The 24,901-nt window shown below is 39.7% G+C and overlaps 1 protein-coding gene across 1 annotated transcript in view; it reads left to right on the top strand.

The window, feature by feature from the left end:
* MRTFA (myocardin related transcription factor A) overlaps positions 1–24,901 on the top strand; it is a gene marked incomplete at both ends in the record, with an annotated part of 105,829 nt that overhangs the window by 43,103 nt on the left and 37,825 nt on the right. The window contains one exon of the mRNA XM_079715894.1: positions 23,491–23,556. Within this exon, the coding sequence (XP_079572020.1) occupies positions 23,491–23,556 (66 nt within the window). The remainder of the gene's footprint in view (positions 1–23,490; positions 23,557–24,901) is intronic.

Below are 24,901 nucleotides of genomic sequence, written 5' to 3'. Positions count from 1 at the left end.
CTCTTCACATAGTCTTGTTGGGAAAATATGTTGCTTAAATTAAGGATTTCTGATATATATATTTTTTCTTTTTCCTTTCCTTTTTTCTTTCATTTCCTTTTATAAATATTTATTGAGCATCTTACAATGCAAGGGGGTGGATGAGGATAAGTGACTCTACTCAGAGCCCCCTGATTGGCCCCTTGCGTAGGGGCCATGTAGGTGATGGTGAAGCGGTTGCTTCTTATACTTCACCTATTTTCCTACTGGAACAAATTGCTCGGCGTGGAGGTTTTTGCTTCTCTGCCTCTACCCTGTATCCCTTGCTCAGCTTTCAAGTGCTTAGGAACCTTGTGGGGAGAAGAATATGGTGGCGCATCTGGCACCAGCTGTGCTGCCAGCCTTTCACCACCACCTGCTTTAAGTGAAAATGCCAGTGAGTGTCATGGTGGCAGCTATTTGCATAATGAGCTGGGTAGGCTTTTCAGTTCAGTCTGTTAGTATAGTTGCCCTGATTGCCTACTCAGCAATTTGCATGATGTGACTGTGACATCTAAGGAGTAATATCAAAGGGTAAGGTGAGTCGAGGCCGACAGGGTAAGAGTATGAATCTCAGATTCTTGGTGGGCTGCCACTGTTGTCACAATACGTTGTCCCTGACACTAGCCAGCTTCTTAAGAGCCTTTATTTTCTTTCTAAATGAGCAAGTCAAGTATGTACTGAGCTATATCTTCTTTTAGAGATTTTATCAGCAAAATATTTTGCTAAGAAATATCTGTCTCTTCACTCATTTGTTCATTTATTGGGCACATTTGCTAATTAACCACTATGTTTGTGCTACCCTTCTTAGTGCTGTGATATGGCTTGTTTCAAAGTAAATTCTTCCTGAGTTTTTCTCTTAGTATCTTCCCCTCCTCCCGATTTGATATCTTTCATCTATAAATATTTTATAAACAAATGTCAAGTGAAATAAAATAGTGTAGTGTTATAGCTCCTTGTTTCACTTCGGTGCAGACTTTGCACAAGAAAGGAGGGAGGTAGAGGAGAGAAGAGGGAACCTGGTCATGTGATGCTGCCTGTCTGGCAGAAGCCTTTTGGTTCTGAGCAGAGAAACCAACTGTTTACTATTTTGGGTGAATGAGGTTGGTGGGTTGCTATGAGCATTTTCTCTAAGGGAACCCTCTTCTCTTCCAGCTCTGCGCATTGAAATCATCCCAATCCTGCTATTTGCCATTTGGGTAGAGGAGGGAGGTGTCCGCTTCGAGGCCCAGTGCTGACAGGAAGAAATGTTTTCCAGGAGACTTACTGATTCTGACCTTCTGCTTTTAATGCCACTGTTTTTAATGCCACTCTTCCTAAGTAAACTTGGGATCTAGCTGTTCTTGCAACCCTTAGGGCTACAGAAATGAAGTGCCCACTTTAACTTAAAGAGCAGTGCTAATCAAATCTTCTGCAAATAATAAACGGCCTCTTTAAAGAGTGAGGAGAGGAGGATGAGTTTGTTGCAGCACTGGCCTTTGGAGTCCCACATCTCCCCCAGGCTGGAGGAGAAGACCAAGATTTATCAACCCACCTGCAGGATTCTGCCACTCTCATGGATTGTCCTGAAGCCGGGAAAGGACAGCTACTCAGCAGTGTGCCTGGCCCCTTATCACAGTTTACGGGAAGGTTGGCATATTTATCCCTGTGGGATTTGCATGCTTTTGTTTCCTCCTCTATCTACTGCTGTCTTTTATCCCCTCACTGTTTCTCTGTAGCCATCCAAGCTTTGACTTGGGATGGTTTCTTCTTTGGATGGTTTTTATTAAAGCTTATTGAGCACTTAGCAGATAGATAACTGAACAAGGACCTGTAGGGTCCTGTATTTCATGATCTGATGGGACAGTGTTTAGGATGTTTCACTTTCTTATTCCTTTTCTTCCACCCATGCAGAGCTCATATATCAAAACTAGATTATGGAAGAATGCAGAAAAATCTTTTCTTTGGTAAGATGGGATTTTTCCCCTGTATGTAGGTCGAAACACAGTGTTTTACCAATAAAACATACTCTGGCCATGGGTACTGTACAAATCAACAGGCAGCTATTGATGATGACTTCAGTTTCTTTTGGTAAGTACTGAAAGCAGATAGATAACCTCTAAGATCTCGTAACATTAAGATACCATAATTTAAAATAAAATAACACTTGGAAGGCTTTTTATTTGTATTTCATGTTAGTTTTGGTTAGGGTGAACAATTTGGACTGGCCTTACCGATCTTTTTAGTAATTGCAGAATTACATTAGAATTGCATCCAAGTGTATGGAAGATAGCAGGAAACTGTTTATTAAGTGAACATCCATAAAGGAGCTTTCCCTTGTGAACATCCCTGAAAGTTCTGAAAAAACTGCTGAAACTGCTGAAAAAAAATTCTTTCATAAGGGTTATGGGTTATGAAAAAAGGGAGGATAGTGACTTTATCCAAGTTCTATCAAATGTGAATGGAAAAGAATTATCAACATTTTCCCCCCCTCCTAGCTTGGAAATCCTCTATTATCCATTATCAGAATTTAAATACAATCTATTATCGGTTACATAGATGATGCTTTTCTGAAAACTTGGATATTTCTTTTGAATTTTTGAGATCTCTTTGGGACTTTACTGACATTTGACAGGATGACCTGAGCATGTGGAATCAGCAATGAATGAGTTCACTGAAGAGGGGATGAGCGTTTATCAGTGCCCAGTTTGCAAAGAGATTACTTTAAAACACTGGTTGAGAGGCAGTTGATTTTTCTTTGAATATCTAGAAGTGCTCTGGACTAATGTCAAAGAAGCACCATGGCAACATTGGAGGGAAGGTTGTTTGAGAGGCAGAGAGACAATGTGACTCCGGACTTAAGACTTTGGGCTGCTACTGTTGACTTTCTGTATTCCAGAGGACTATAGTGTTCTAGATTCCCAGTCTGATCATTAAGAATATCTTTGTTTTAAGTGCAGGAGTGTATAGGAAATAGAAATACAGACTTCTTGTCATAAGTAGGGTCACAATGGTAATTTTAGACAACTGTCCTAAACAATTGACTGTATGTTTTTCTGGTTTTATACTGTGCTTAGAACCTTGTACTTAGAATTCTGTATGTCTTCTGGATCTTGAGAGGACTCACTTTATATTTTCTACAAATATATAATACACATTGTTTTTTAAAAATAATTATTTTGTAAACTGCACAAAATAGATTGTGCATTAGATGTAAAAGATGCCTGATGTTACTCCTTTTGAGGTGAAGCAGGTGTCTGAAGGATAAAGATAGTTCTTCCTTTAAATACGCAAAGAAGCTCAGTGGAAATAACTTCCTAGTCTTGTGTTTTATTATTATAGATAAATCCCTAATAATATTTTCTCTTCTTTCATAGTTTTAATTCTGTCTTTTCTTTTTCCTAATTAAAAAAAAAAGATTCTAAAAGCTGGCACATGTTTTTAGAGATAATTGTTTATAGGAGGCCATGTGTAATACTTTTCTTATTGTTTTAGTTGACAATTGGAAATGCCTAGAAGGATAGAGACCAGACTTTTAAATTTACCTTTTATGGCATTAAGACCTGTGGTTTTCTTTATTAATAGACTTTGGCAAGGATCAGATGTGCATTTTTTGGGAGGAGTGAGCTTGAAAGATTGATCAGCCTTGAAATGGATGTTTTGTGGTTTAATACAACCATCTGGTGCAGTATTACCCAGTACTACAGCTGTCTTGCCCACTATGGTAGCCACTAGACACACATAGCTATGGAGACTTGAAGTGTAGCTAGAGTGACTGAGAAAATGAATTTTATATTTTATTTAATTTTAATTAAATTTAAATAGCATATGTGGCAAGTGGCTACCATATTGGATAGCACAGTTCTAGACCCTTCACATTCTGACCTTAGCCAGCCTTTCCATCTATCTTCCACCACTCCCTTTAATGCTCCAGCTAAACTGGAGTGTTTTGGTTATGTTCTTAGCCTTATAGTATTTCCTAGGCCAGGTCTTGGCTCATGTTATTCATCTTTAGTTTTTGAAGTCCTTCAGAGGTGGTGTTATATATATGGTGTTGCTCCAGTGAAGCTTATCTAATCCTTTGTGTACTCGAATAATTTATTATCTGCAAACTCTTAAAGCAGTTATAATACTGTCTTTGATTACAGTGACTTTGTTTTACATTTCTTATCTTCTCCATTATATTTATAAATTCCTTGAGGGGGGCTTGTATAGTTTTTATGGTTGTATGTGTGTGATAGGCTTAACCTTTTCTCTTTTTTTCCCTGCAAAATGCTAGCAAAGTACATTTATACATAGTAGGTGGTCAATATGCATTAGCTGAGTCTATTGAGGTTACCGTGCACTAGAGGGCGGTATCATGCCCATAAGCAAAATGCAGTGTTTGTCCCAACGTGACAGATATATTTTGAGCATTCTGTCTTAATTCAGTTTTATTCAATCTCATATTAATAATTATAGCCTTCAGAGTGAACTCACATCTTTTAATTTTCAGTGATATTAATAAATAACCTTTTCACATAATTGTCTTGAATTCGATTCAGAATATGATTTTGGACCTGGAGATTGGTGAGATTCTTACTAGTACATCTGAGAAACACTGGCCAAGGCATTAGGTGCCAGAGACTACTTCCTTGAGGGCAGAAGCCTTTTTGTGGTAGGCAGCTAGGACTCGGTACTGAGCCGATAGTCAAGAACCTGAAGTTCTTGGTTTGATCTTGCCAGTGGGGAGCTTGGCTAAGCGGCTCTAACCTTGGCAAACCAGTTTCTTTCGTTGTACAGTGGGTATAATGTCTGCCGTCCTAACTCATAAGATCATACGTGTGAAAGTAGCTTTGTAAAGTATTATATAAATATATTGGGTTATTTTCCTTCTCAATTCCTACCTTTTACCAAGACATGTACCTAGCAAGTGATTGATTTATGACATTTATTTTTCACATTTTAGGTAAAGAATTTACTCTGTTAAAGGTTGTGGAGAGATATATTGATACAATTACTCCCACCTAGGCTGCACACACTGAGAAGTGATTATAGTCACAATAGTTTGGTTAAAATATATCCTGTCCTTTGCTGTTGTGCAGCCTTAAAATAAACTGTATGTGTTGTGTGTCTCTGTGTGTGTGTGTATAAACTGCATATACATATAGTTTAAATTCTTTCTTAGTCTCCTCTCTAGTGGATTTATTTTTGTATATCTTCTACCCTGCTTAATACTAACTTCAAATATTCAGAAAGAGCCAACTGTTGTGAGGTTTTTTTTAAACTCATTATAGAAAACCAGGTTTTGGATATATGCATTAGGAGATTTTCTTGCAAGGTTTGTGGGTTAGAAAAGAAGCGATCCATTCTAGAAGGAGGGTAGTATAGTGGTTGTTTTTTGCTGAGAACAGCCATCAGTCTGGAGCCGTCTCTAGTAAATCATTAGCTGTATCAAATAAAATGTTCAGCTGAAGTTCATGCAATCTCACAGTTACTAAACACTCTTGCCAAAGAGAGTTGCAGTCATAATATCTGCAGTTGAATCACTTCCTGTTCAGGCTTGCAGGTGGGGAAACTGTCTGAAACTTCAGTCCTGTAAGATTAGTTATAAAGAAAATGCCTTGGTGGGAGAGGCCTTGATGATATTAAATGACAGCCTAGCAAGTGTGCGGGTGGAGAAGGTACCCCGGGATCCTGGGACTAACCAGACTTTAAGGCATAGATCAGGATATGCAAGCCCACTCCCATGGGGCCATCTGACTGAAGCTCGTCTAGGGCGTTCAGATATGTGCTGAACACACTCGGGCACTGGGCCAGGCAGATGGCACATTCCTGTACCGACCTTCGGAGGCCTGCCAGGTTACAGAGCTAGCATTGGAGGCGTGGCTCTGCTCTGGCATGAACAGCCCGCGAGCCTGCATTTCATCTAGTGTTTGGTCCTCCCCAGTTGAAGGGATGCCTTGGGATCGGTTTGGTCTCTGAGTCCACTTAAGGGTTGGCACCTATTCTCATTCCCCTTGCCCCTACCCCATCTTGGAGTTGATTTTTATTGTCCGCACAGCTCCAGAACTGGCTCACATCCTCTAAGTGATTCCTCCAGACTGGGGATGACCCAAGGTTAGCGTTTGAGACGCCACAACTCCCCTCCAGCCTCTCCCCCAGCCTGTTGTCATTGACCCACATTTTTAGGTTTGACTAACCTTCCGTCTGAGAATAGGTGGTGGCTGCAAGTTAGGCTGCAGCCACCTGTCCCTTTATTTGCTTCAGTGCGTCCCTTTAGCTGTGTAAATTTGGGTGAGATGCACTGCTTGGGCTTCACTTTGCCCACCCCGTCCCCTGCTTTCCTGCTGCCCTTTTGATTTTTTTTTAATCTGATACCGAGCCTCTCCTCCCCCCACTCACACACCAATGGAGTCTCCTATGCTATTTCTGTCAGTTCAATGATCCCCAGCTGTTGCTGTAGTTCTGGCTGTTTTCATGCTCCAGAGAGGCAGAAGAGCCAGAGAAAGAGGGGTCTTGCTTGTGTATCACACAAGTCTAATGCACTTTTCTGAAACAACTACAATGAGACTTCTTAGGGAGGAGTGTTATTACTGGGATGATTTGAAAATGCAAGAGAAAGGAAACTATAAGCTAGTATCCGGGATATTTTAAAAATAAGCATTCTGCTGAAAGGTGTAGCACCCTCTGCATCACTCAGAATTATGCTAGAAAGATGTGGTATGTGATAACTGGGTAATCGGTTGATCACTTTGCATTCTACTTCCGTTTTAGCTTTGGAGCTGGACTGTCCACTCTGAGTCATGGTGTGTGTTGAAGGAGCCAAACGTCTAAATAAAAAGGAGGCTTCGGGCTTCCCTGGTGGTGCAGTGGTTGAGAGTCCGCCTGCTGATGCAGGGGACACGGGTTCGTGCCCCGGTCTGGGAAGATCCCACATGCCGTGGAGCGGCTGGGCCCGTGAGCCATGGCCGCTGAGCCTGTGCTTCCGGAGCCTGTGCTCCGCAACGGGAGAGGCCACAACAGTGAGAGGCCTGTGTACGGCAAAAAAAAAAAAAAAAAAAAAAAAAAAGGAGGCTTCTATGATGGGAAAACACACAGAAATCATTCCTGAAGTGGCCAGAAAAGGCACTGATTTCAGTTCTGCTTTAACTTAATGCAGGTTTGTTTTGTAAAATTTTGTGTAAAACCTGCAGTATTGAAATGTTCCACTTGCAAATTTGACCACGCAAACTTCAAGAAATACAGAGTTGCAGCTCTCCTGACAACATGCCTGCCCTTATACCTAACTTACACGTTTACTTTTGAGATGTCTTTATTAAACCTGGGGGGATGGGGTGTGGGAAAATCCTACAGTAGTTAAATGGGCTACAGTATTATAATAGACTGGCTTTTCCTTTATGGATTTGGTCTTGAGAATTTTAACCCTTCCAGCAGTTTTAGCTGATAGGCTTGTAGCTTTCACACCTCATATATTAAATGAACTTTAATTTTATGGATCTCATTCTTATACAGAAAAGAAAAATTTTGCTGTAGCCTCTACCAAAATTTATTTTTAAATATTCTTTTAATTTTTTTGTGAAAAATAGATAAAATTTTATATTACCTAGGATTTAAGGGTTGAGAAATTATTACCATTTTTTCTTTGAATATCATGGAGAAGTTTACACATAAACATTAGAATTTTCAGATTGTGTGTGTGTGTGTGTGTGTGTGTGTGTGTGTGTTTTAACCCGTTTTACCAAATTTCTAATTTCTAATAACCACTGCACCCTAATTCTTCCCCTAAAATTTTTTTTTCATTTAAAAATTATCTTAACCAGAATTTACCATTTTTTCCATCAAAATGTCAGTTACGTGAACTGTCATTAATTATACAAAAACTGAAAGTTAATTTCAAAAATGTCAAGAAGCCGGCTTCCCTGGTGGCACAGTGGTTGAGAGTCCGCCTGCCGATGCAGGGGACGCGGGTTCGTGCCCTGGTCCGGGAAGATCCCACATGCCGCAGAGCGGCTGGGCCCGTGAGCCATGGCCGCTGAGCCTGTGTGTCTGGAACCTGTGCTCTGCAACGGGAAAGGCCACAGCAGTGAGAGGCCTGCATACCGCAAAAAAAAAAAAAAAAAGTCAAGAAGCTAAGTTGGAAGTACTTTAATAGAAAAAAAACTAACTTTCTGAGTATTTACAGAATTTATATGAGAATATAGGCCTCCCTTATTATTTCAGTCCTGATTATCCTACCATGCTATATGTTTTCAAGTCGATATTATAAAGATATAGAAGGAATAAATACTCTAATATAGTTTTAAGGGAAAAAGTTTTTTGTCACTTCTGGCTTAACTACCCTGTTCCAAGTTTTGAGTCTATTCACCTGTCACCTGCCCTCAACAAAGTTGGGTGCAAAACGTCAGCACCAGTTATGCAGCAGGGAAGAGCAAATGAGATTCGAAGCTGCCCATGTTTTCTGGGTGAACGTGCAGAACTAACGTGGCAGGGAAAATGCTGTTCCTGGTGCCTTTAATGTTGGAAGGGTTTGTTCAGATGGCCCTGCCAGTCCAAAGGAAGCACATTCCCAATTTATCTCTACCCATTCAGACGTGTGGTGCAAGTACACGTTATCCTCAGATCTTCTGTGATAGGGTTGTTTTGAGCATTGCCTTAGAGATCCTCAGGGAAGAGACTGATGACGTTGAAGTGGCTGGCAGTTTGAGACATGTCTGCTGCAGTTAGAGAAGATTACTTCAAGGGGGGCGGTGATGAGCAACTACCCAAAATGAAATGGTGAGCCTCAGCTTTTTGAAGATGTGGGAGTTTGATTTATTTACTTATTTATGTATAATTATTAATATTTTTGCTATGACTCTGGCATTAAATATGATGTAATAGAAAAAGCACAGACTTTGGTATCAGGCCAACCTGTGTTTGAACTCTGGCTCTACCTCTTACTAGCTGTGCAAACAGTTACTTAACCTCTTTGAACCTCTTTTTCTTCATCTATAAAAGAGAGGCAATACATACCTTAAATAACTGTTGATATCATTGATAAATGAGTCACTGTAGTAGTGCATCCAACCCAGTGACTGCATAGTATAGGAAATCAGCATGTTCGATTCTTCATTTCTTATATCTTAGTTTCCTTCTCAAGACAAGCCTTTTCTTACTTTGGTGCCTTTGCACTTGCTATTTCTGCTGCCTGGAGCACTCTTTCTCCAAATCTTTTCATGGTTTATCATGCTGTTTAGGTTTCTGCGTAAGAGCCATCTGTCTCCTCAGAAGGACCTTCCCTGTGAACTTGGTCTAAAATTGACCACCCACCGTCACTCTCTTTTCTCTTATTCCACTGTGTTTTTCTTCACATAATGTACCACCAGAAGTTATATGTAACTTATTTATTGTTTTTCACACTAGGACATATACTGTGTGAGGGCAGGGACATCAATCTGTCCATTTTACTGCTATATCACCTAGCACAATGCCTAGCATATAATAGGTGCATGATAACCATTAGTTTGATTAATTAATGAATGAATCAACCCAGAACCTCCCTAGTACCAGGGAAGAACCCCTGGCAGATTGCAGAAAGGAAGTTGTACCAGGAAGCAGGTACTCTCTGCCTATTCGAGAGCCAAATGGGAAGTAGGCCTGTGGAGTTCTCTGGTATCCTTCCAGACTGCCTCCTGGGAGGAGCCCCTTTGAATGACCTTTACATGTGACCACTGTTATCTATAGTCTCTATGTCTTTTGGAATTTGAATAGAGGGGGCCTTTTCAATTCTAGAGTTCTGAAATGCCATAAACTATTCACTGAAATCACCTGGACTTTCCCCTGGTTGGTAAACATATAGATAATTTTTTCCAGCCACATCATGCAGATAATATAGTGTCATTTTTAAACATTCACAACTGGTGTGTTTTATGAAAGAAAAGAAGCACAACGTATGATAGTGGTTAAGGGCTCAGGTTCTCGATTGAAATGGGGCTGGGTTCCCATTTCTGTTCTACCCTTTACTTACCCTATGTATGACCTTGGGCAAATTGCTTAATTTCTCTAACGCTCAATTTCCTCATCTACAAATAGTATAATAATAACAACTTTGGGACTTCCCTGGTGGCACAGTGGTTAAGAATCCACTTGCCATTGCAGGGGACACGGGTTCGAGCCCTGGTCCAGGAAGAGCCCACATGCCGCGGAGCAACTAAGCCCGTGTGCCACAACTACTGAGCCTGCGCTCTAGAGCCCGTGAGCCACAACTACTGAAGCCCGCGTGCCTAGAGCCCGTGCTCCACAACAAGAGAAGCCACTGCAATGAAGAGTAGCCCCCGCTTGCCGCAACTAGAGGAAGCCCACGCGCAGCAACAAAGACCCCAACGCAGCCAAAAATAAAAAAAAAAATAATAATAACAACTTCCATATAGCTTTGTTTTAAGAATTAAATAAGATGATACATGCATGTTTTCACTGTTTTATAAGTATTGTTACACAATACAGAGCCCCTTTATTTTGCATATTTTAGTAGTTCAGATTGGATTTTCATAAGCTTATCATTTGTAAATTACCAGGTTTACCAGCCCAGGAAAATACCTCATCTCTGCCTGTATCCCTGCCAGTATTCAGATTAAATAGAAGCTATTTATCATTTTTAGTATTATTTCTGATTTCTAAAGCAGATCATTTGAGAGATAATTTAACTCATGTTTACACACTATATACAGAGATGAAAGAGAAATTTATGGGATTGTGAAAGGGTTGAATGAGCATATTGATAAAATAATCAAATTTGACATCTCACAGATGATTTTGGTATGTGTGATTTTAAAAAGAATTAGGATCCCTGTCTTCAAGTCTTTGAAACATTACATTATTGTTTATTATATTTGTTAATGCCACAAATCATTTTATAATTTAAATTTATTAGAAGACCATTATTATTTGTTCTTTATAATTAATCATTTGTAGGAATTAGTAATTTCTTTCTGTCCAACACATGGTAGCACTTCAGTTGGAAAAACTTGACCTTTGGGACTTCCCTGGTAGCACAGTGGTTAAGAATCTGCCTGCCAATGCAGGGGACACAGGTTTGATCCCTGGTCTGGGAGGATCCCACATGCCGCAGAGCAACTAAGCCCGTGCACCACAACTACTGAGCCTGCACTCTAAAGCCCGCGAGCCACAACTACTGAGCCTGCGCACCACAACTACTGAGGCCGGCACACCTAGAGCCCGTGCTCTGCAACAAGAGAAGGCACCACAGTGAGAAGCCCGCGCACTGCAACGAACAGTAACTCACACTCACTGCAACTAGAGGAAGCCCGCGTGCAGCAATGAAGACCCAATGCAGCCAAAAATAAATAAATAAATAATAAATAAATTTATTAAAAAGAAAAAAAAAAGAAAAACCTGATCCTTGATGTGTTTTAGTAATTGATTCGTATATCTTTCTGAAAGGAGAGTCAAATCCATGGGTTTTTTAAATTTTTTGTTTTGGAATAATTTTAGACTTACAAAAAAGTTGCACAGATAGTTCAGAGAGTTCTCATACATCATTCACCAATTGTCCCTAATGTTAGCATCTTACATACCTTTGGTACATTTGTCAAAACTAAAAGATTAACATTGGTCACACTACTAAGTAAACTCCAAACTTTATTTAGATTTCATTTGTTTTTCCACTGATGTCCTTTTTCCGTTCCAAGATCCAATCTAGGATATCACAGTGCATTTAGCCATATGCCTTTTAGATGGTGGATCAGTAGGATCCCTCTCTGAATCAACTTTCCTTCTCTCACCTCTACTTCCTTCTTTTTGTCTTAACTCTGGATCTGACTTTTAGCAGATCCTTCGTTCTCTGGCAACAGATAAATGGACCTTTCTGGGTCCCCCCGCCTTTTTTTAAGTATTTATTTATTTATTTGGCTGCACCTGGTCTTAGTTGCGGCACTCGGGGTCTTCATTGCCACGCACTGGCTCTTCGTTGTGGCGTGTGGGATCTAGTTCCCTGACCAGGCATCTAACCCAGGCCCCCTGCATTGGGAGCACAGAGTCTTAACCACTGGACCACCAGGGAAGTCCCCTTTCTGGGTCCTTTAACCACTGTTTTGGTATTGACAGCTCAGAATTTCAGGAGCATGCTTTGAACACTCCCTGTATATTTAATTTTATTAATGAATGGGTACTGATTCTTCTGCCTTTCTCTGTGTCTTGCTCTTTATACATACCAGGTTGTCTAGAGTCTGGGAACAGAGCGTGCTTCTTCACTGACTGCATGTTCCAGAACTGCCTTCTAAAAGGAAGCAGTTCTCCTCTCTACCTCTCCCCTCCCCTCCCCTCTTCCCCCTGCCCCATAACTTGGGACATGATTTTAAATAAGGAGGTTTTTTATATAAGGCCCTTTTACTCTGCAGAATAAAGCATCTCATTGGAGGTATGGTACCAGGTTACAGTACTAGCAGTTCTTGCTCCTGTCCTAGAGAAAAGCTATCTCATGTAAAGACCTCTAGTGAAACATTTATAGTCTGTGTTACAGTTTTACAAAGCACTTTTCACATACATTAGGTTTTTTTGAGCTTCAAAGAGTAGGGGTTATTTTTCCAAATTGTATTATAGTGAGAAAGTCGAGGCTAAAAGACGTTAAGTGACTTGATTAGGTAGCAGCAGAGCCAGGCCTGGAACCTGTGTCTTCCCATTCTTTCTCTCATGTTTTTGGTCTGCCCTTAAAGGTCAGTTCTCTAAGTGTATTGCATTCACTTGGAACTTATAAAATATCCATATAACCAACTCAATATGCAATGCTTGCCCCTCTCCCTGGAGTCATAGTTAAGTTGATAGTAAATGCTTTCTGGTTAAGAGTAGGACTAATTATAGAATACACTGGGCCTTTAAAATGCTATTGTTTATATTAAAAGCATAGGCCAGAAATTCATTTTTAGTGCTGTGTACGCTGTGCTAACCCATTCTGGCTGGTTTCCCAAGTTGATGGAAGAAAATTAATCATGAAAAGGACTAGAGAAATTTAGAATTTAGAGAGCTTGAGAAATTATATATAAGGAACAGAAGAAAAAGAATTCCAGGGATGCTGTAGGACAGGGTAGGAATGAGAACCAGGAAGCAGGAAGAGCAGTGGAGGGGAGTAAGGGAGCACAGAGGCATCTCTCCCCCCCTCTTTGACATCTTTCTAGTCTCTCTCAGGAAGGGCTTATGAGAGATTACAGTAAACAGGGGCCCAGAGGAGTATTCTTTTTGGGAATGAAATCAGAAAATTACTCAAAACATTAGTTCAAGCTAATCATGGGGCTAAAATATTTTTAAGGGCCAATTTATATGTTCACTTGTCCTACCCCACATAGAAAGGACCTTGTTTCTCTTTCTCTATGACTTCCAGCATTGGGTAGTATCACCTTTGTATTCCCATAGCACCTAAAAAATACGTAACTATTTGAATTTATATTTTTAAGAAACCAACACATCTTTTTATTATTTATGCATAGTGTGTAGCACACATAAGACCAAATGACTTGAGTTTGGCAGAGACCCTTAGTAGTGTGTGCTAGCTAAAGTTGCATTTTTCTGTGACTTTTTAAGTAAAAAATCTATATTACAGACATCAATATCTTTCTTATAGCATTGTAATTATCCGTTTTGAGTCCCTTTTTTTGCATTAGACTTAAGAATTCCTTGAGCATGAGAACCATGTCTTATTCACATATCTATTTCTAGCGCCCGGCCCTGGCTTTGAGAGTACAAAAGATGTTTGAATGCATGAATTGAATCATGGGAACCATCAAACCACTTAGTTGGGATGTGGTGTCTGAGTACTGTTTTCTTTGAAAATACTCTTCACTCTTATAAGTCCTTATTTGATGGTTGTTTCCCTCAAACAACCACTGAAGGCAGCGACTCTGTCTGGTCACTACTATATCCCCACAGCAAGCTCAGTGGCTGGCACATGCAGTAGACCCTCATATTTCTTGAGTGAATGCCAAGGAAAGTTTTGACAGGAACTGAGGAATAACTGAATAAGGCATGAATATGAGGTGCATAGGTGTGCTGACCAACTAGTATGTGAACCCTCAAGCAACTAAGTAGATATGTGTAAAGTGACTAAATGAAACTGTATCTTAACTTACTTATTTTAATACAGCTTACCCTGACGTCTCTGTTTCTCAAGGATTGTTAGTATCAAATAATTAACTCTATAATAGTGAAGAGAATTTAAAAAATCATCTAAAAAATAGTGAAAAGGAAATGTGGAAGGTTAGTTATCACAGAATATTAAGGGAGGAGTAACTGTGAATTCCAGGGTCTGACCTCTCTCATATCCTTTATTCTTTCTTGTAAAACATTGATCACAACTTGTACTTATTTATATGTGATTTGATGTCAGTTTCCCCACTGGACTGAAAGCTTTATGTGAGCAGAGACCATAGGTGTATCCAGTACTAGTATGAACCCTAACGTATTTGTTAGATGAGTGAATGAGAGGATGCATGGAGGAGAACTCTTTGCTCATCCCGACTCCCAATCCCTATTTTGGTGGTGATGCTGTAAAGTAGCCCAGGCAGCAGAAATGAGAAATACCTTCCTCTGGGGGTACCTTCACCTACTTTTAAAAAATAAATAATTAATTTGAAAATTGAGATATAATTGACATAAACACCCTTCACCTACTTTTATTCATATACTCTAATAATGAAATGAGTGGGTGTACAGAGAATAGTCTTTGGTTCTAAGTGATAGGTGATGTGGTTTTACAATTTGGGTGATTTTGCAGTTTATAGGATAAACTGAAGTATAAAAATACACCAATAACATAGGTGTAATTCACTGCTACAAAGATGAATATTCTAATTATGAGCATGCTAAGCTTCACATAAGGCTAAAACCCACATTGTTCCTTCTCTTCCCAGTAAAACACATTCTCCAGTTTGAAGCTAGAGGTGGTGTTGCCTATTGCTGAATTGAATTGTATCTGCTTATTTCTTCTGGGATTGGTACCTGAAGGTTAATGAGGAGGAAAAATGTACCAATTATTATGAGATCAGGCTTTGGGATTTATAGAAAGAACAGAATTTGGAGTAAGAATATACTATCTGAAATTAGTTTTAACAATTAATATTTATTAAATAAGTGTGCTAGGCTGTGTTTAAAAGAGAACTTAGAAGATGATGCATCATATCAAGTGCATTAGATTTAGATAGAAAAGTCATGGAAGTGAGCCTAGAGATACCAGATTTTATCTGTTTATTAAGTTGTTCTTTAGCCATTTTTTTCCCCTTGACATTTAAACCTTCAGTAGTAGACGACAAATAATTTTTCTGGAGGAAGTGTGTTAGAAAATGAAAGTCCTCTCCTGTTACAAACTTTTAAACAAATTTAAAACAAAATTTTTAACTTAAAAAGATTCAACCATTGTTCAGTACACACCAAAGGATGATATGCCTTAAAAGCAGTTAATTGGGAGCATCAAAAGAAAGGTGAATTAAATCTGCGCAGTACTAGTTACTCAGCATGATTTATAATTGGCAACATGAACATGGATGGAACATGTTTAATTTTCCAGTGTAAAGTGAATTTAAGTTAGGCCAAAGTAGCATTAAATGGGGCAGCAGTTGTTAACCTGACACTACATTAGAATCATCTGGCAAGCTTTTGAAAAACCCTGATGTCCAGGCCCCACTCCAGACCAACTGAAGACATTCTCAGATTATTTTATTTGGGAAGTAAAGGTTGAGAATCACTAGAATGGGGGAAAGAATACAAGGATAAGAATACAGAAAATTTGGTTCCAGTCCTGGCTTCTGTTTTCTAGTATTTTGTTGAGAATTTTTGTGTCTGTGTTCATAAGGGACATTGGTCTGTAGTTTTGTTGTGATGTCTTTCTCTGGCTTTGGTATCAGAGTAATGCTAGCCTCATAGAATGAGTTGGGAAGTGTTCCCTTCTCTGTTTTCTGGAAGAGTTTGTGAAGGATTATTATTAATTCTTCTCTTAAATGTTTGGTAAAATTTACCAGTGAAGCCATCTGAGCCTTGGTTTTTCTTTTCTCCTCAAAAAAAAGGAAAATCTCTTTACTTTTTATAGGTCTCTCTGGATATTCTGTTTTTTCTTGAGTCAGTTTCAGTAATTTGTGCCTTTCTAGGAATTTGTCCACTTCATCTAAGTTATCTAGTTTGTTGGCATATAGTTCTTCATAGTGTTCCCTTTTAACTTTCTTACTTACTGTAGTTGGTGGTAATACCTCCTTTTACATTGCTGAGTTTTGCATCTGTTTTATGTCTCTTTTCTTGGTCATTCTAACTAAAGATTTGTCAGTTTTGTTGATATTTTTAAACAAAAACTTTTGGTTCCATTGGTTTTCTCTGTTTTTCTGTTTTCTGCATAATTCCTTTCTGCTTTAACTTTCTTTCTTCTACTTACCTTGGGTTTAGTTTGCACTTCTTTTTCTAGCTTCTTAAGGTGAAGGCTTTATAGTATGTATTTGAGATCCTTCTTCTTTTCTGAAACAGGCATTTAAATCTATGAATTTCCCTCTAAGCACTACTTTAGATATATCCCATAAATTTTGATGTATTGTTCAGTTCAAAATACTTTTTAGGGCTTCCCTGGTGGCGCAGTGGTTGAGAGTCCGCCTGCCGATGCAGGGGACACGGGTTCGTGCCCCGGTCTGGGAGGATCCCACATGCCGCGGAGCGGCTGGGCCCGTGAGCCACGGCCGCTGGGCCTGCGTGTCCGGAGCCTGTGCTCTGCAATGGGAGAGGCCACAACAGTGAGAGGCCCGCGTACCGCAAAAAAAAAAAAACAACAAAACTTCCTAATTTCCCTATTATTTTTCCTTTGACCCATTGGCTACTTAAGAGTGTGTTGTTTAATTTCTACATAATTATGAATTTCCCACATTTTCTTCTGTTGTTGGTTTCTAATTTAATTTCATTGTAGTCAAAGAATGTACTTTGTATGATTTAAATCCATTTAAACTCACTAAGACTGGTTTTATGGCCTAGTATATGACCTGTCCTAGAGACTGTTCCATGTGTGCTTGAGAAGAATATGTATTCTGCAGTTGTTGGGTGGAGTGTATTCAAGTTTTCTATATTCTTGTTGATTTTCTGCATATTTGTTCATTATCAAGAGTGAGGTAGATTATAATTCATGAGGAGATAAATCAAAAGATTCCTTATTCTAAATCATTTAAGTAACTATCATGAAATTGAATTAAAACAAAATGGAGAAATCTTCTAGTATTTTTTAAAAATTATGTATGTATGTATGTATGTATGTGTGTATGTGTGTATTTATGTATTTATTTATTTATTGGCTGCGCCGGGTCTTAGTTGCAGCATGTGGGATCTTCATTGCCGCTTGTGGACTTAGTTGCGGCATGCGGACTCTTAGTTGCCACATGCATGTGGGATCTAGTTTCCCGACCAGGGATCGAACCCGGGCCCCCCTGCAGTGGGAGCGTGGAGTCTTACCCACTGGACCACCAGGGAAGTTCCGAAATCTTCTAGTATTAGTTGTACCTTAGGAATGCCAGAAGTGACATCTAATTTATTTTGTAGTATATTCCTCCTTTTTATTTTAGTATCTTAGTATGAGGGTCACTTTTAATTCTCATGAAAACTCATGCTTTCAAACTTAACTCCAACCAGGCCAGTCTTTCAACTGATCATTTCTGGGTAGTAATTTCCTCCTCTGAAGTATGAGAACCTCCATAACTTAGGGTCAGATATCTTAGCGGGAGTGGGGGTGGGGAGAGAAAAGATTTTTGAGAAGGCTTGTTTGCCTTTTGCTCTCCTCAAGCATGTAAACCTCACTGAGTTTTTGATACAGCACTTTTTGGACTAGCATATAATTTCTAGTCAAGGAGCATTTCCCTTATTTGTCAACAAGTTTATTTTGGAGCCTTTTTGTAACATAAATAGTCTGAAGAGCTGTGATCAAAATCATTGCCATTTGATTAGGTTTAATTTAAAGTTTCATATCCAAATTTAAAGAACTGAGAAAAAGATTCATCAGTGTTTCGAATAGAGCTGAGTTAATGGAATGTTCCTGCAGTCAGAATCTTTGTTGAAGAGGTCTTCATCCTGAGCAAAGGACAATGCAGAGGGAGTGTTTTTGTTCTTTCCCAGTCATTCCCATACTAACCCTTTCCTCTTCTTTTTTACTTCCCTCATAACTTATACTTTGCCTCCCTATTCTAGAAGCCATGGTGAAATCAATAATGGGTAAATATGAATAAGGTAGGAGCAACCTACTGAGCTGCACATCTCCCTTTTCAGTAAAATCCAGAACTACTGACCAGTGGAAGCCATAGAGCTGGACTTGAGAACACAGCACTTATTTTTGCTTTTTCTTTCCAGACCCAGTTGACCCAATTGTTTGATGTGTTCATTTCTTGGGTATTATCCCTTGAATACCATCAGTATACCTCCATGGTCGTACAGGGCAGAAATATGTGAAGTTCCTTCCCTGGCTTTGATTTCCCAAGTAGCCAGTTATTCAAATAGCAGTTGATCACCTGTGTTTGAAACAAATGGAAAACTTGATTATTTTCATGGGGAATGGAGAACCTAGGTTTCCCCACTTTACGGTTTGTTTCTTTTTATTCCAGTCCTTTTCTGGCAGGCAACTCAGTTGATTCACCATGCATCAGCTTTAAAGACATCTGTTCATCTATATATAGGCTGCTTGCACAGACCCATTTAGAAACAGATGATATATTAAATTTGTGGAATTCAATAACAGTGAAGGTATAAAGATGCATGCTTGTACACTAATAGATATTTTTGTTTAGTTTTTATTGACTTGGGGAATGGAGAGGAAATCTAAATGGTGATGTACAATAACATAATATGTAATACATAATATACATAATACATAATATGGTATTTACTGAAAGTCACTTATTAAATGATTTGTTCTAAAATGAATAATCCTCAAGGCCTGGAAACATAAAGCCATTTTGTTTAGAGTGCTTAGAATTAAGAGGAATTAGATAGACTAAGGAAAGGGGAAATTCATATAAATATGCATTTCTTTGTAGCTGAAAGTCTTAGAAGAGGATTGTTGTATATATACAGAGCCAAACAGATACATTACACCATAATTCTGAATTTACTGCTTAGGGCTTTTATTTTCCTCCTTATAAACATTGTTAGGGTTAGCAGGGGTTATGCAATGTATAAAATAATACATACCTACAATCAAGTTATAGCAATACCCAGAGTATACTGATACAGGGTTAATTCTGTTATGTAAATGGGAAACTTGGTCAGATTTCAGATAAGCATAGAGTTTGGAGTTAACTGCTGAGAGGCACAAGATGGAATTTTCAGATAACTGAACTTTAATTTCATTTCGTTTTAGAGATGGAAAAGGTTTATTAGATGAACATTCCTCTTTGACCTAGAGCTGTTTAAAAAAAAAACAAAACTCCAGAAAAAGCTCGAATCATAGAGTTAAATTTTTGCTTTCATGAAGGAAGAAGTTTTTCAGTCAGTAAGTTTGCATAATGGATCCCTTATGGCCCTATCTGTATATGGGTTTTTAGGAAGGCTGATGATTGATACTTCAAAATTATTCTTGGATAATAGAGTTTTCATTAGTTATTGTTTTTTTGAAGTGTTCAGACTTACTGAATTGCATTAGGTTTCCCTGTTCTCTGAAATCAAATCAGTTTGTTATATTTAATCCTTTTCTAATAGCTCATCTTACACGGGGCCTTAGAAACACTCTAAAAGATGACAAATATATGCCCTTTTTTCCCCTCTTACTTCACCCTGCCTGGCCCTCCTCTTTCTTTCTTCCAAGGAGACATGTGGCACAGTATTAAGTACCTTCACTGTAGCGTCACAGCGACCTGGTGCGAATCCTAGTTCCAGCACTTTTGAGCCATCTGACCTAAGGCAAAAGTTTAAAGGTTTGATCCTTAGTTTTCTCATCTGTAAAATGGAGATAATAATTGTACTATTCCCACAGGGCTTCCCCCCCTTCAAAATTATTTAATTACAAGGCTAGATAACTGAAAAATAATTTTCCATTAAAAACAGTTTCAGAGCTAGAAAGTATCAATAACAGGTTATGACTCTAGGGCAGTGACATGATTAAATAGAAATGGCTTGAATCTTATGGATGCATTAATCTAGTAGATTCGATGTTGGCTCAGAAATCTATTTACAAATGCAATTTCAAAATTTTAAAAAAAATAATCTGTCTTGAGTTTTGTTTTCTTTCCGCGTCCATAAAATGAAGAGCTTTTCCTGATCACCAGTTTTTCATAAAACAGACAAGTAAATCTCGTGGCGCTAGCCAGAAAAGTTTACACCTTAGGAACTTCATAGCAAACTGGCCTCTTTCAATAGGCAGACAGCAACCCCTCATTTAAAATGAAGCTGTTCATCAATCGATGACATTCATAGCTTCATTAGTATTCATCAACCTGCAGGATGCTGGTAGGATTGTCAGGTTTTAACCAAGTCATTTTCCAGCAAACATTCTCCCATATGTTTTGGAACTTTCCTTTGCATCTTAGCCTCTCCACATAACAGTTCGATTACACAGAAAGCCATTGTTCCAAGCACCACCCAAGTCCCGATGTAAAAAAGAGGGCTTTTTTTTTTTTTTTAATTAAACAAGTGAAAAGCATGTCAGTCACTTAACATAGGGCTGACACATAGCAACACTCAATGACTCCTATTATAATTTTATTTTATTATTACTACTGCTGTTGATCTGTAATTTATTCTGAAATCAAGTTCTTAGATTAAATTTATTTTACTGAAACTGATCACCCAAACTTCTTTGACCCTGGCCTGAACCATCCATTTCCCTCATCCCCTTTGTCTTACCACAGAATGAACCCAGGTGATCATACTCCATGCCTGTTTATCTCAGCAGCACAGGCTTCCAAAAGACCCTGGAGAAGCAGAGAAGTAAGGGGCCCAGGTTCTGAAATCAGAATGCTTGAGTTCAAAACCTGTTGTAGCTCTTATTAGTAGATCACCTTAGGTAACCTACTTAATCTCTCTGGGCCTCATTTTCCTTACCTATAAAATAATAATACCTATTCTCTCCATAGGGAAGTTATGAAGATTAAGTGAGTTAAAACATGAAAGAATGTAGGACAGTATCTGGCACAGAGCACATGTTCTATAAATGTTAGCTATTAGTGTGGCCGTTGGTGCTTTTATATTTTATTCTGCAAGGCTGTCTTTATTTTTAACAATGTTAATTTGCAAATAATAATAATACCCTCCTGATTAGATTTCTCAGGCTGTATGTATCATCATTTAGAGATCCAGTTCAGTTTAAGAAACAATTGGGGGGGGCTTCCCTGGTGGCGCAGTGGTTAAGAGTCCGCCTGCCGATGCAGGGGACACGGGTTCGTTCCCTGGGCCGGGAAGATCCCACATGCCATGGAGCGGCTGGGCCCGTGAGCCATGGCCGCTGAGCCTGTGCGTCCGGAGCCTGTGCTCCGCAACGGGAGAGGCCACAACAGTGAGAGGCCCGCGTACCGCAAAAAAAAAAAAAAAAAAAAAAAAAAAGAAACAATTGGGGGGCTTCCCTGGTGGCGCAGTGGTTGAGAGTCTGCCTGCCAATGCAGGGGATATGGGTTCGAGCCCTGGCCTGGGAGGATCCCACATGCCGCGGAGCGGCTGGGCCCGTGAGCCACAACTGCTGAGCCTGCGTGTCTGGAGCCTGTGCTCCGCAGCAGGAGAGGCCGCGACAGTGAGGGGCCCGCGCACCGCAGTGAAGAGTGGCCCCCACTTGCCACAACTAGAGAAAGCCCTCGCACAGAAACGAAAACCCAATACAGCCAAAAATAAATTAATTAATTAATTAAAAAAAAATCCTGAAGACAGAACCCAACAAATAAAACGCGCAAAGACTTACATGTTCTGTTTATTTTCTAGGGAAAAAAAAAAGAAACAATTGGGAAATGCTTACTGTGTATTAAGTGCTCTTGGGGGGTTGGTTCATAGATTAGTAAGATATATTCCCTGCCCCCGCCCCCAGGAGTTTATAAACTGGTAGGAGAGAGAAGATTTATTCAGAGGGTAAGTATTACACAGGGCAAAATATCACTCTACTTTTTATAACAGATAAAAGGTAGCTCCCAGGAGGCCTGGAGTAATTCTCAGTGCTGGGGAGGAGTGGGTTGGGAAGGTCAGGTGAAGAGCTGGGCATTTCCAGGAGAAGTGAATAAGGAGTTGGGAAAGTTCATGGTACTGGAGGAAGAGTGATTGGACAGTCTTGATTGGGGTGACTGAGAGTGGGCGAGACACAGTGCTGTCACTGCAACACGAGGAAACGTAGTAAACTTGATAAAATAGGAGCGTAAGGAGGTGGCAGAGTTGAAGTTGGCTCAAAAGTTTTAGTATTAGTACTGGGGAAGAGGATAGTGATACCTTTAAAGAGAAAAAGGATGGGAAGTAGATTAGGTTTTGGAGGGAAAAGATAGGTTTTGGACCTGCTGAATTTGAGATATAGTCAGGAGAGACTAGTTACGGTTCTGCAGTTTTTGGAGACCTTCTTAAAAACTGCTTTGTGGATGGAAAAGGCAGACATTAGGGTAATATGGTTCCTAATAGATACAGGTCCTCCTCAGATGTGACTTGCAGGGACCTTATAATTGAAGACTTATCATATAAGGGAACTTCCCTTGACCCGTGAGATCCTCTTAACGCTCCTTTTCTGGACATTTTCTCACTTAGTCTCTGAATGGAGGCTGTGCCTTTGTCATTCTGTATGGTGTGCAGTGGTAATACCCTTTAGGTTTCACTGGCATTTGAGATAGAGATAATTGGCTTTTTACTTAAAAAAAAATTCCTATTAACTTGTTATATCAAGTGGTGTTGCCAGAGTAGAAATAGTAGACACACCCATCACCCTCCCTTAGTCCGGATGTGCTTTGAATCACCTAGCTTTGTTGTTTCATGTCAACAGAAAAAGGCTCTAAGTGAAGAGGAAGAGGCAGAGAAGAGTTATCTTAATGGCAAAATATTTTCTGGTCCACGGAAATCCATTGCTTGCTGAAAATAGATATAATTTTTAGATGCAAAAGAAAAGATTTTACAAATAACCAATACTTCCTGATCTATCACTCGCTATACTTAGGGTGGTAAACGTTCGCTACCAGAAAGAAGGTGTAGAACGTCTAGAAAGCTTTTTCTGCTGTGCGGTGGTCCTCATTATGTTTTCTTTGAGTTAAGAATTTGTGTTTTTTTCGTCTTGGAGGAGGACACAGTGTTGTAGAAGGTTTTGAGCAAGAGGCAAGACTTTGGTACTTTGTGGATTGTTATCACCCGGCAAGACCCTTTGCAACTTCCTGTCGCCGCCCACAGCAGAATACGGAAACCGTGCTGTATCAGGCCACTTCTGCAATTACAGCCACAATTAAAGGGGATACTTCTTTCACACTACACCCTTCTGTTTCGAGGCTTTCTTTGCATTTGAAAATGTGTCTTTTGTGGTGGAATGCCCAACTGAGCCTTGATCTCCCCTCTCTCTTTGCTGCCATGCAGTGCTGCAGTTGAAGCTCCAGCAGCGCCGGACGCGGGAGGAACTGGTGAGCCAAGGGATCATGCCGCGTAAGTACCCCTCTCTCTCCCCCTCTCAGCACTTGATAGAGTTGCTTTTAGGATGTGGTGTGTGTACCCAGTATGCCACGGGGAGCATCTAACAGAAAACAAGGCCTGTGGGGTTCATTTTTCACTCCTTTCTTTGTCATACTTTTCCAAGTTCAGGGCCTCTCAATCAGTGATAGTTAAGAGAACAGCCCTAATTGATCAAGTTCAGTGAAGCAAACAGCGTTAGGTTTAATGGTGCCATTGAATCATCCTTAGCTTCTGAACTGCACGTTTTAAAGGGTTTCTACACCCTATTATACTTCCCTTTATAGGAGGAACAGATCTTGAGCTTGGGTACTGTGAGGAAGAACACTTCTCGCATGTGTTTTGCCTTAGTGTTTGGGTGCTTGGGAAGAGACAGCCCTTTTCCATCTAGTATTCTGAGTCAACCCCAGTTTTATTTAGAGTGAGAGCCTCAGATATACCCTAAGGCTGACGTGGGGATGAGTGTGCCTGAATGGAGTCATTGATGGGGGGTGGGTATCGCAGGGCTGGGCTTGGTGCAGAACTGCATCACTTGGGAGAAATAAAGCCAACCTTGGAATCTGTTAGAAGTAAGAAAATTTGCTTTTACTACCAATAACCTTATAAAATGAGTGGAAGCTGAAGCCAGCAAAATTTTGCTTTTTTTGACATTTCTTTTTAAGTCATCAGCAGAGAGTTAGGCTCTCCCTCTCATTTCTTTTATCTTTATGTGTTAACTGCTACTTGGACACACCCTAATGAAGTAAAAATTTATATATCGTACAACAACTTCTAGCTTCATAGTGGGAGAACTGATGTTTTTCACCTTAACTCAATGCCTGCTAACCTACTGCTACTTACTGTACTTTCCTAATTCTCATTCACTCATTCATTCAAAATATTTGAGTACCTAGTGTGTGCCTGTTGATACAGGAAGATAAGTTCAACTCCTGCTCTCAGGAGTTTTGTACTTCGAAGACTGATAATATAATAAACAGGGAGACAAACACAATTATTTCAAAACATGGTAAATGCTATGAGGTAAATTAACTGGTTGGTATATTAATAAGTAATAGGAGTGAGATGGAATCACTTTGGAAAAGTTGGTCAAGAAAGGCCTTCTTGAGGAGGAAATATTTGAGCTGAGATCTGAAGGATATGATGCAGTCAGTCATTCAGAAGCAGGAAGAGGCCCAGGAAGAAGGAAAAGCAAGTGTAAGGGCCTAGTGCAGTTCAGAGCCTGGCATGTTTGCAAACATCAAGGAAGCCATTGTGGCTGGGCCTGGTGAGTGAGGAGAGAGTAGGGGCCAGTTAAGATTGGCAGGGTGTGCGGAGCCAGAAC

This window comes from Hyperoodon ampullatus (genome assembly GCF_949752795.1).
Source record: "Hyperoodon ampullatus genome assembly, chromosome: 11".
Lineage (NCBI taxonomy): Eukaryota > Metazoa > Chordata > Mammalia > Artiodactyla > Ziphiidae > Hyperoodon > Hyperoodon ampullatus.
The sequence above is the reverse complement of the archived record's forward strand: the minus strand, read 5'-3'. Positions and strand labels throughout refer to the sequence as shown.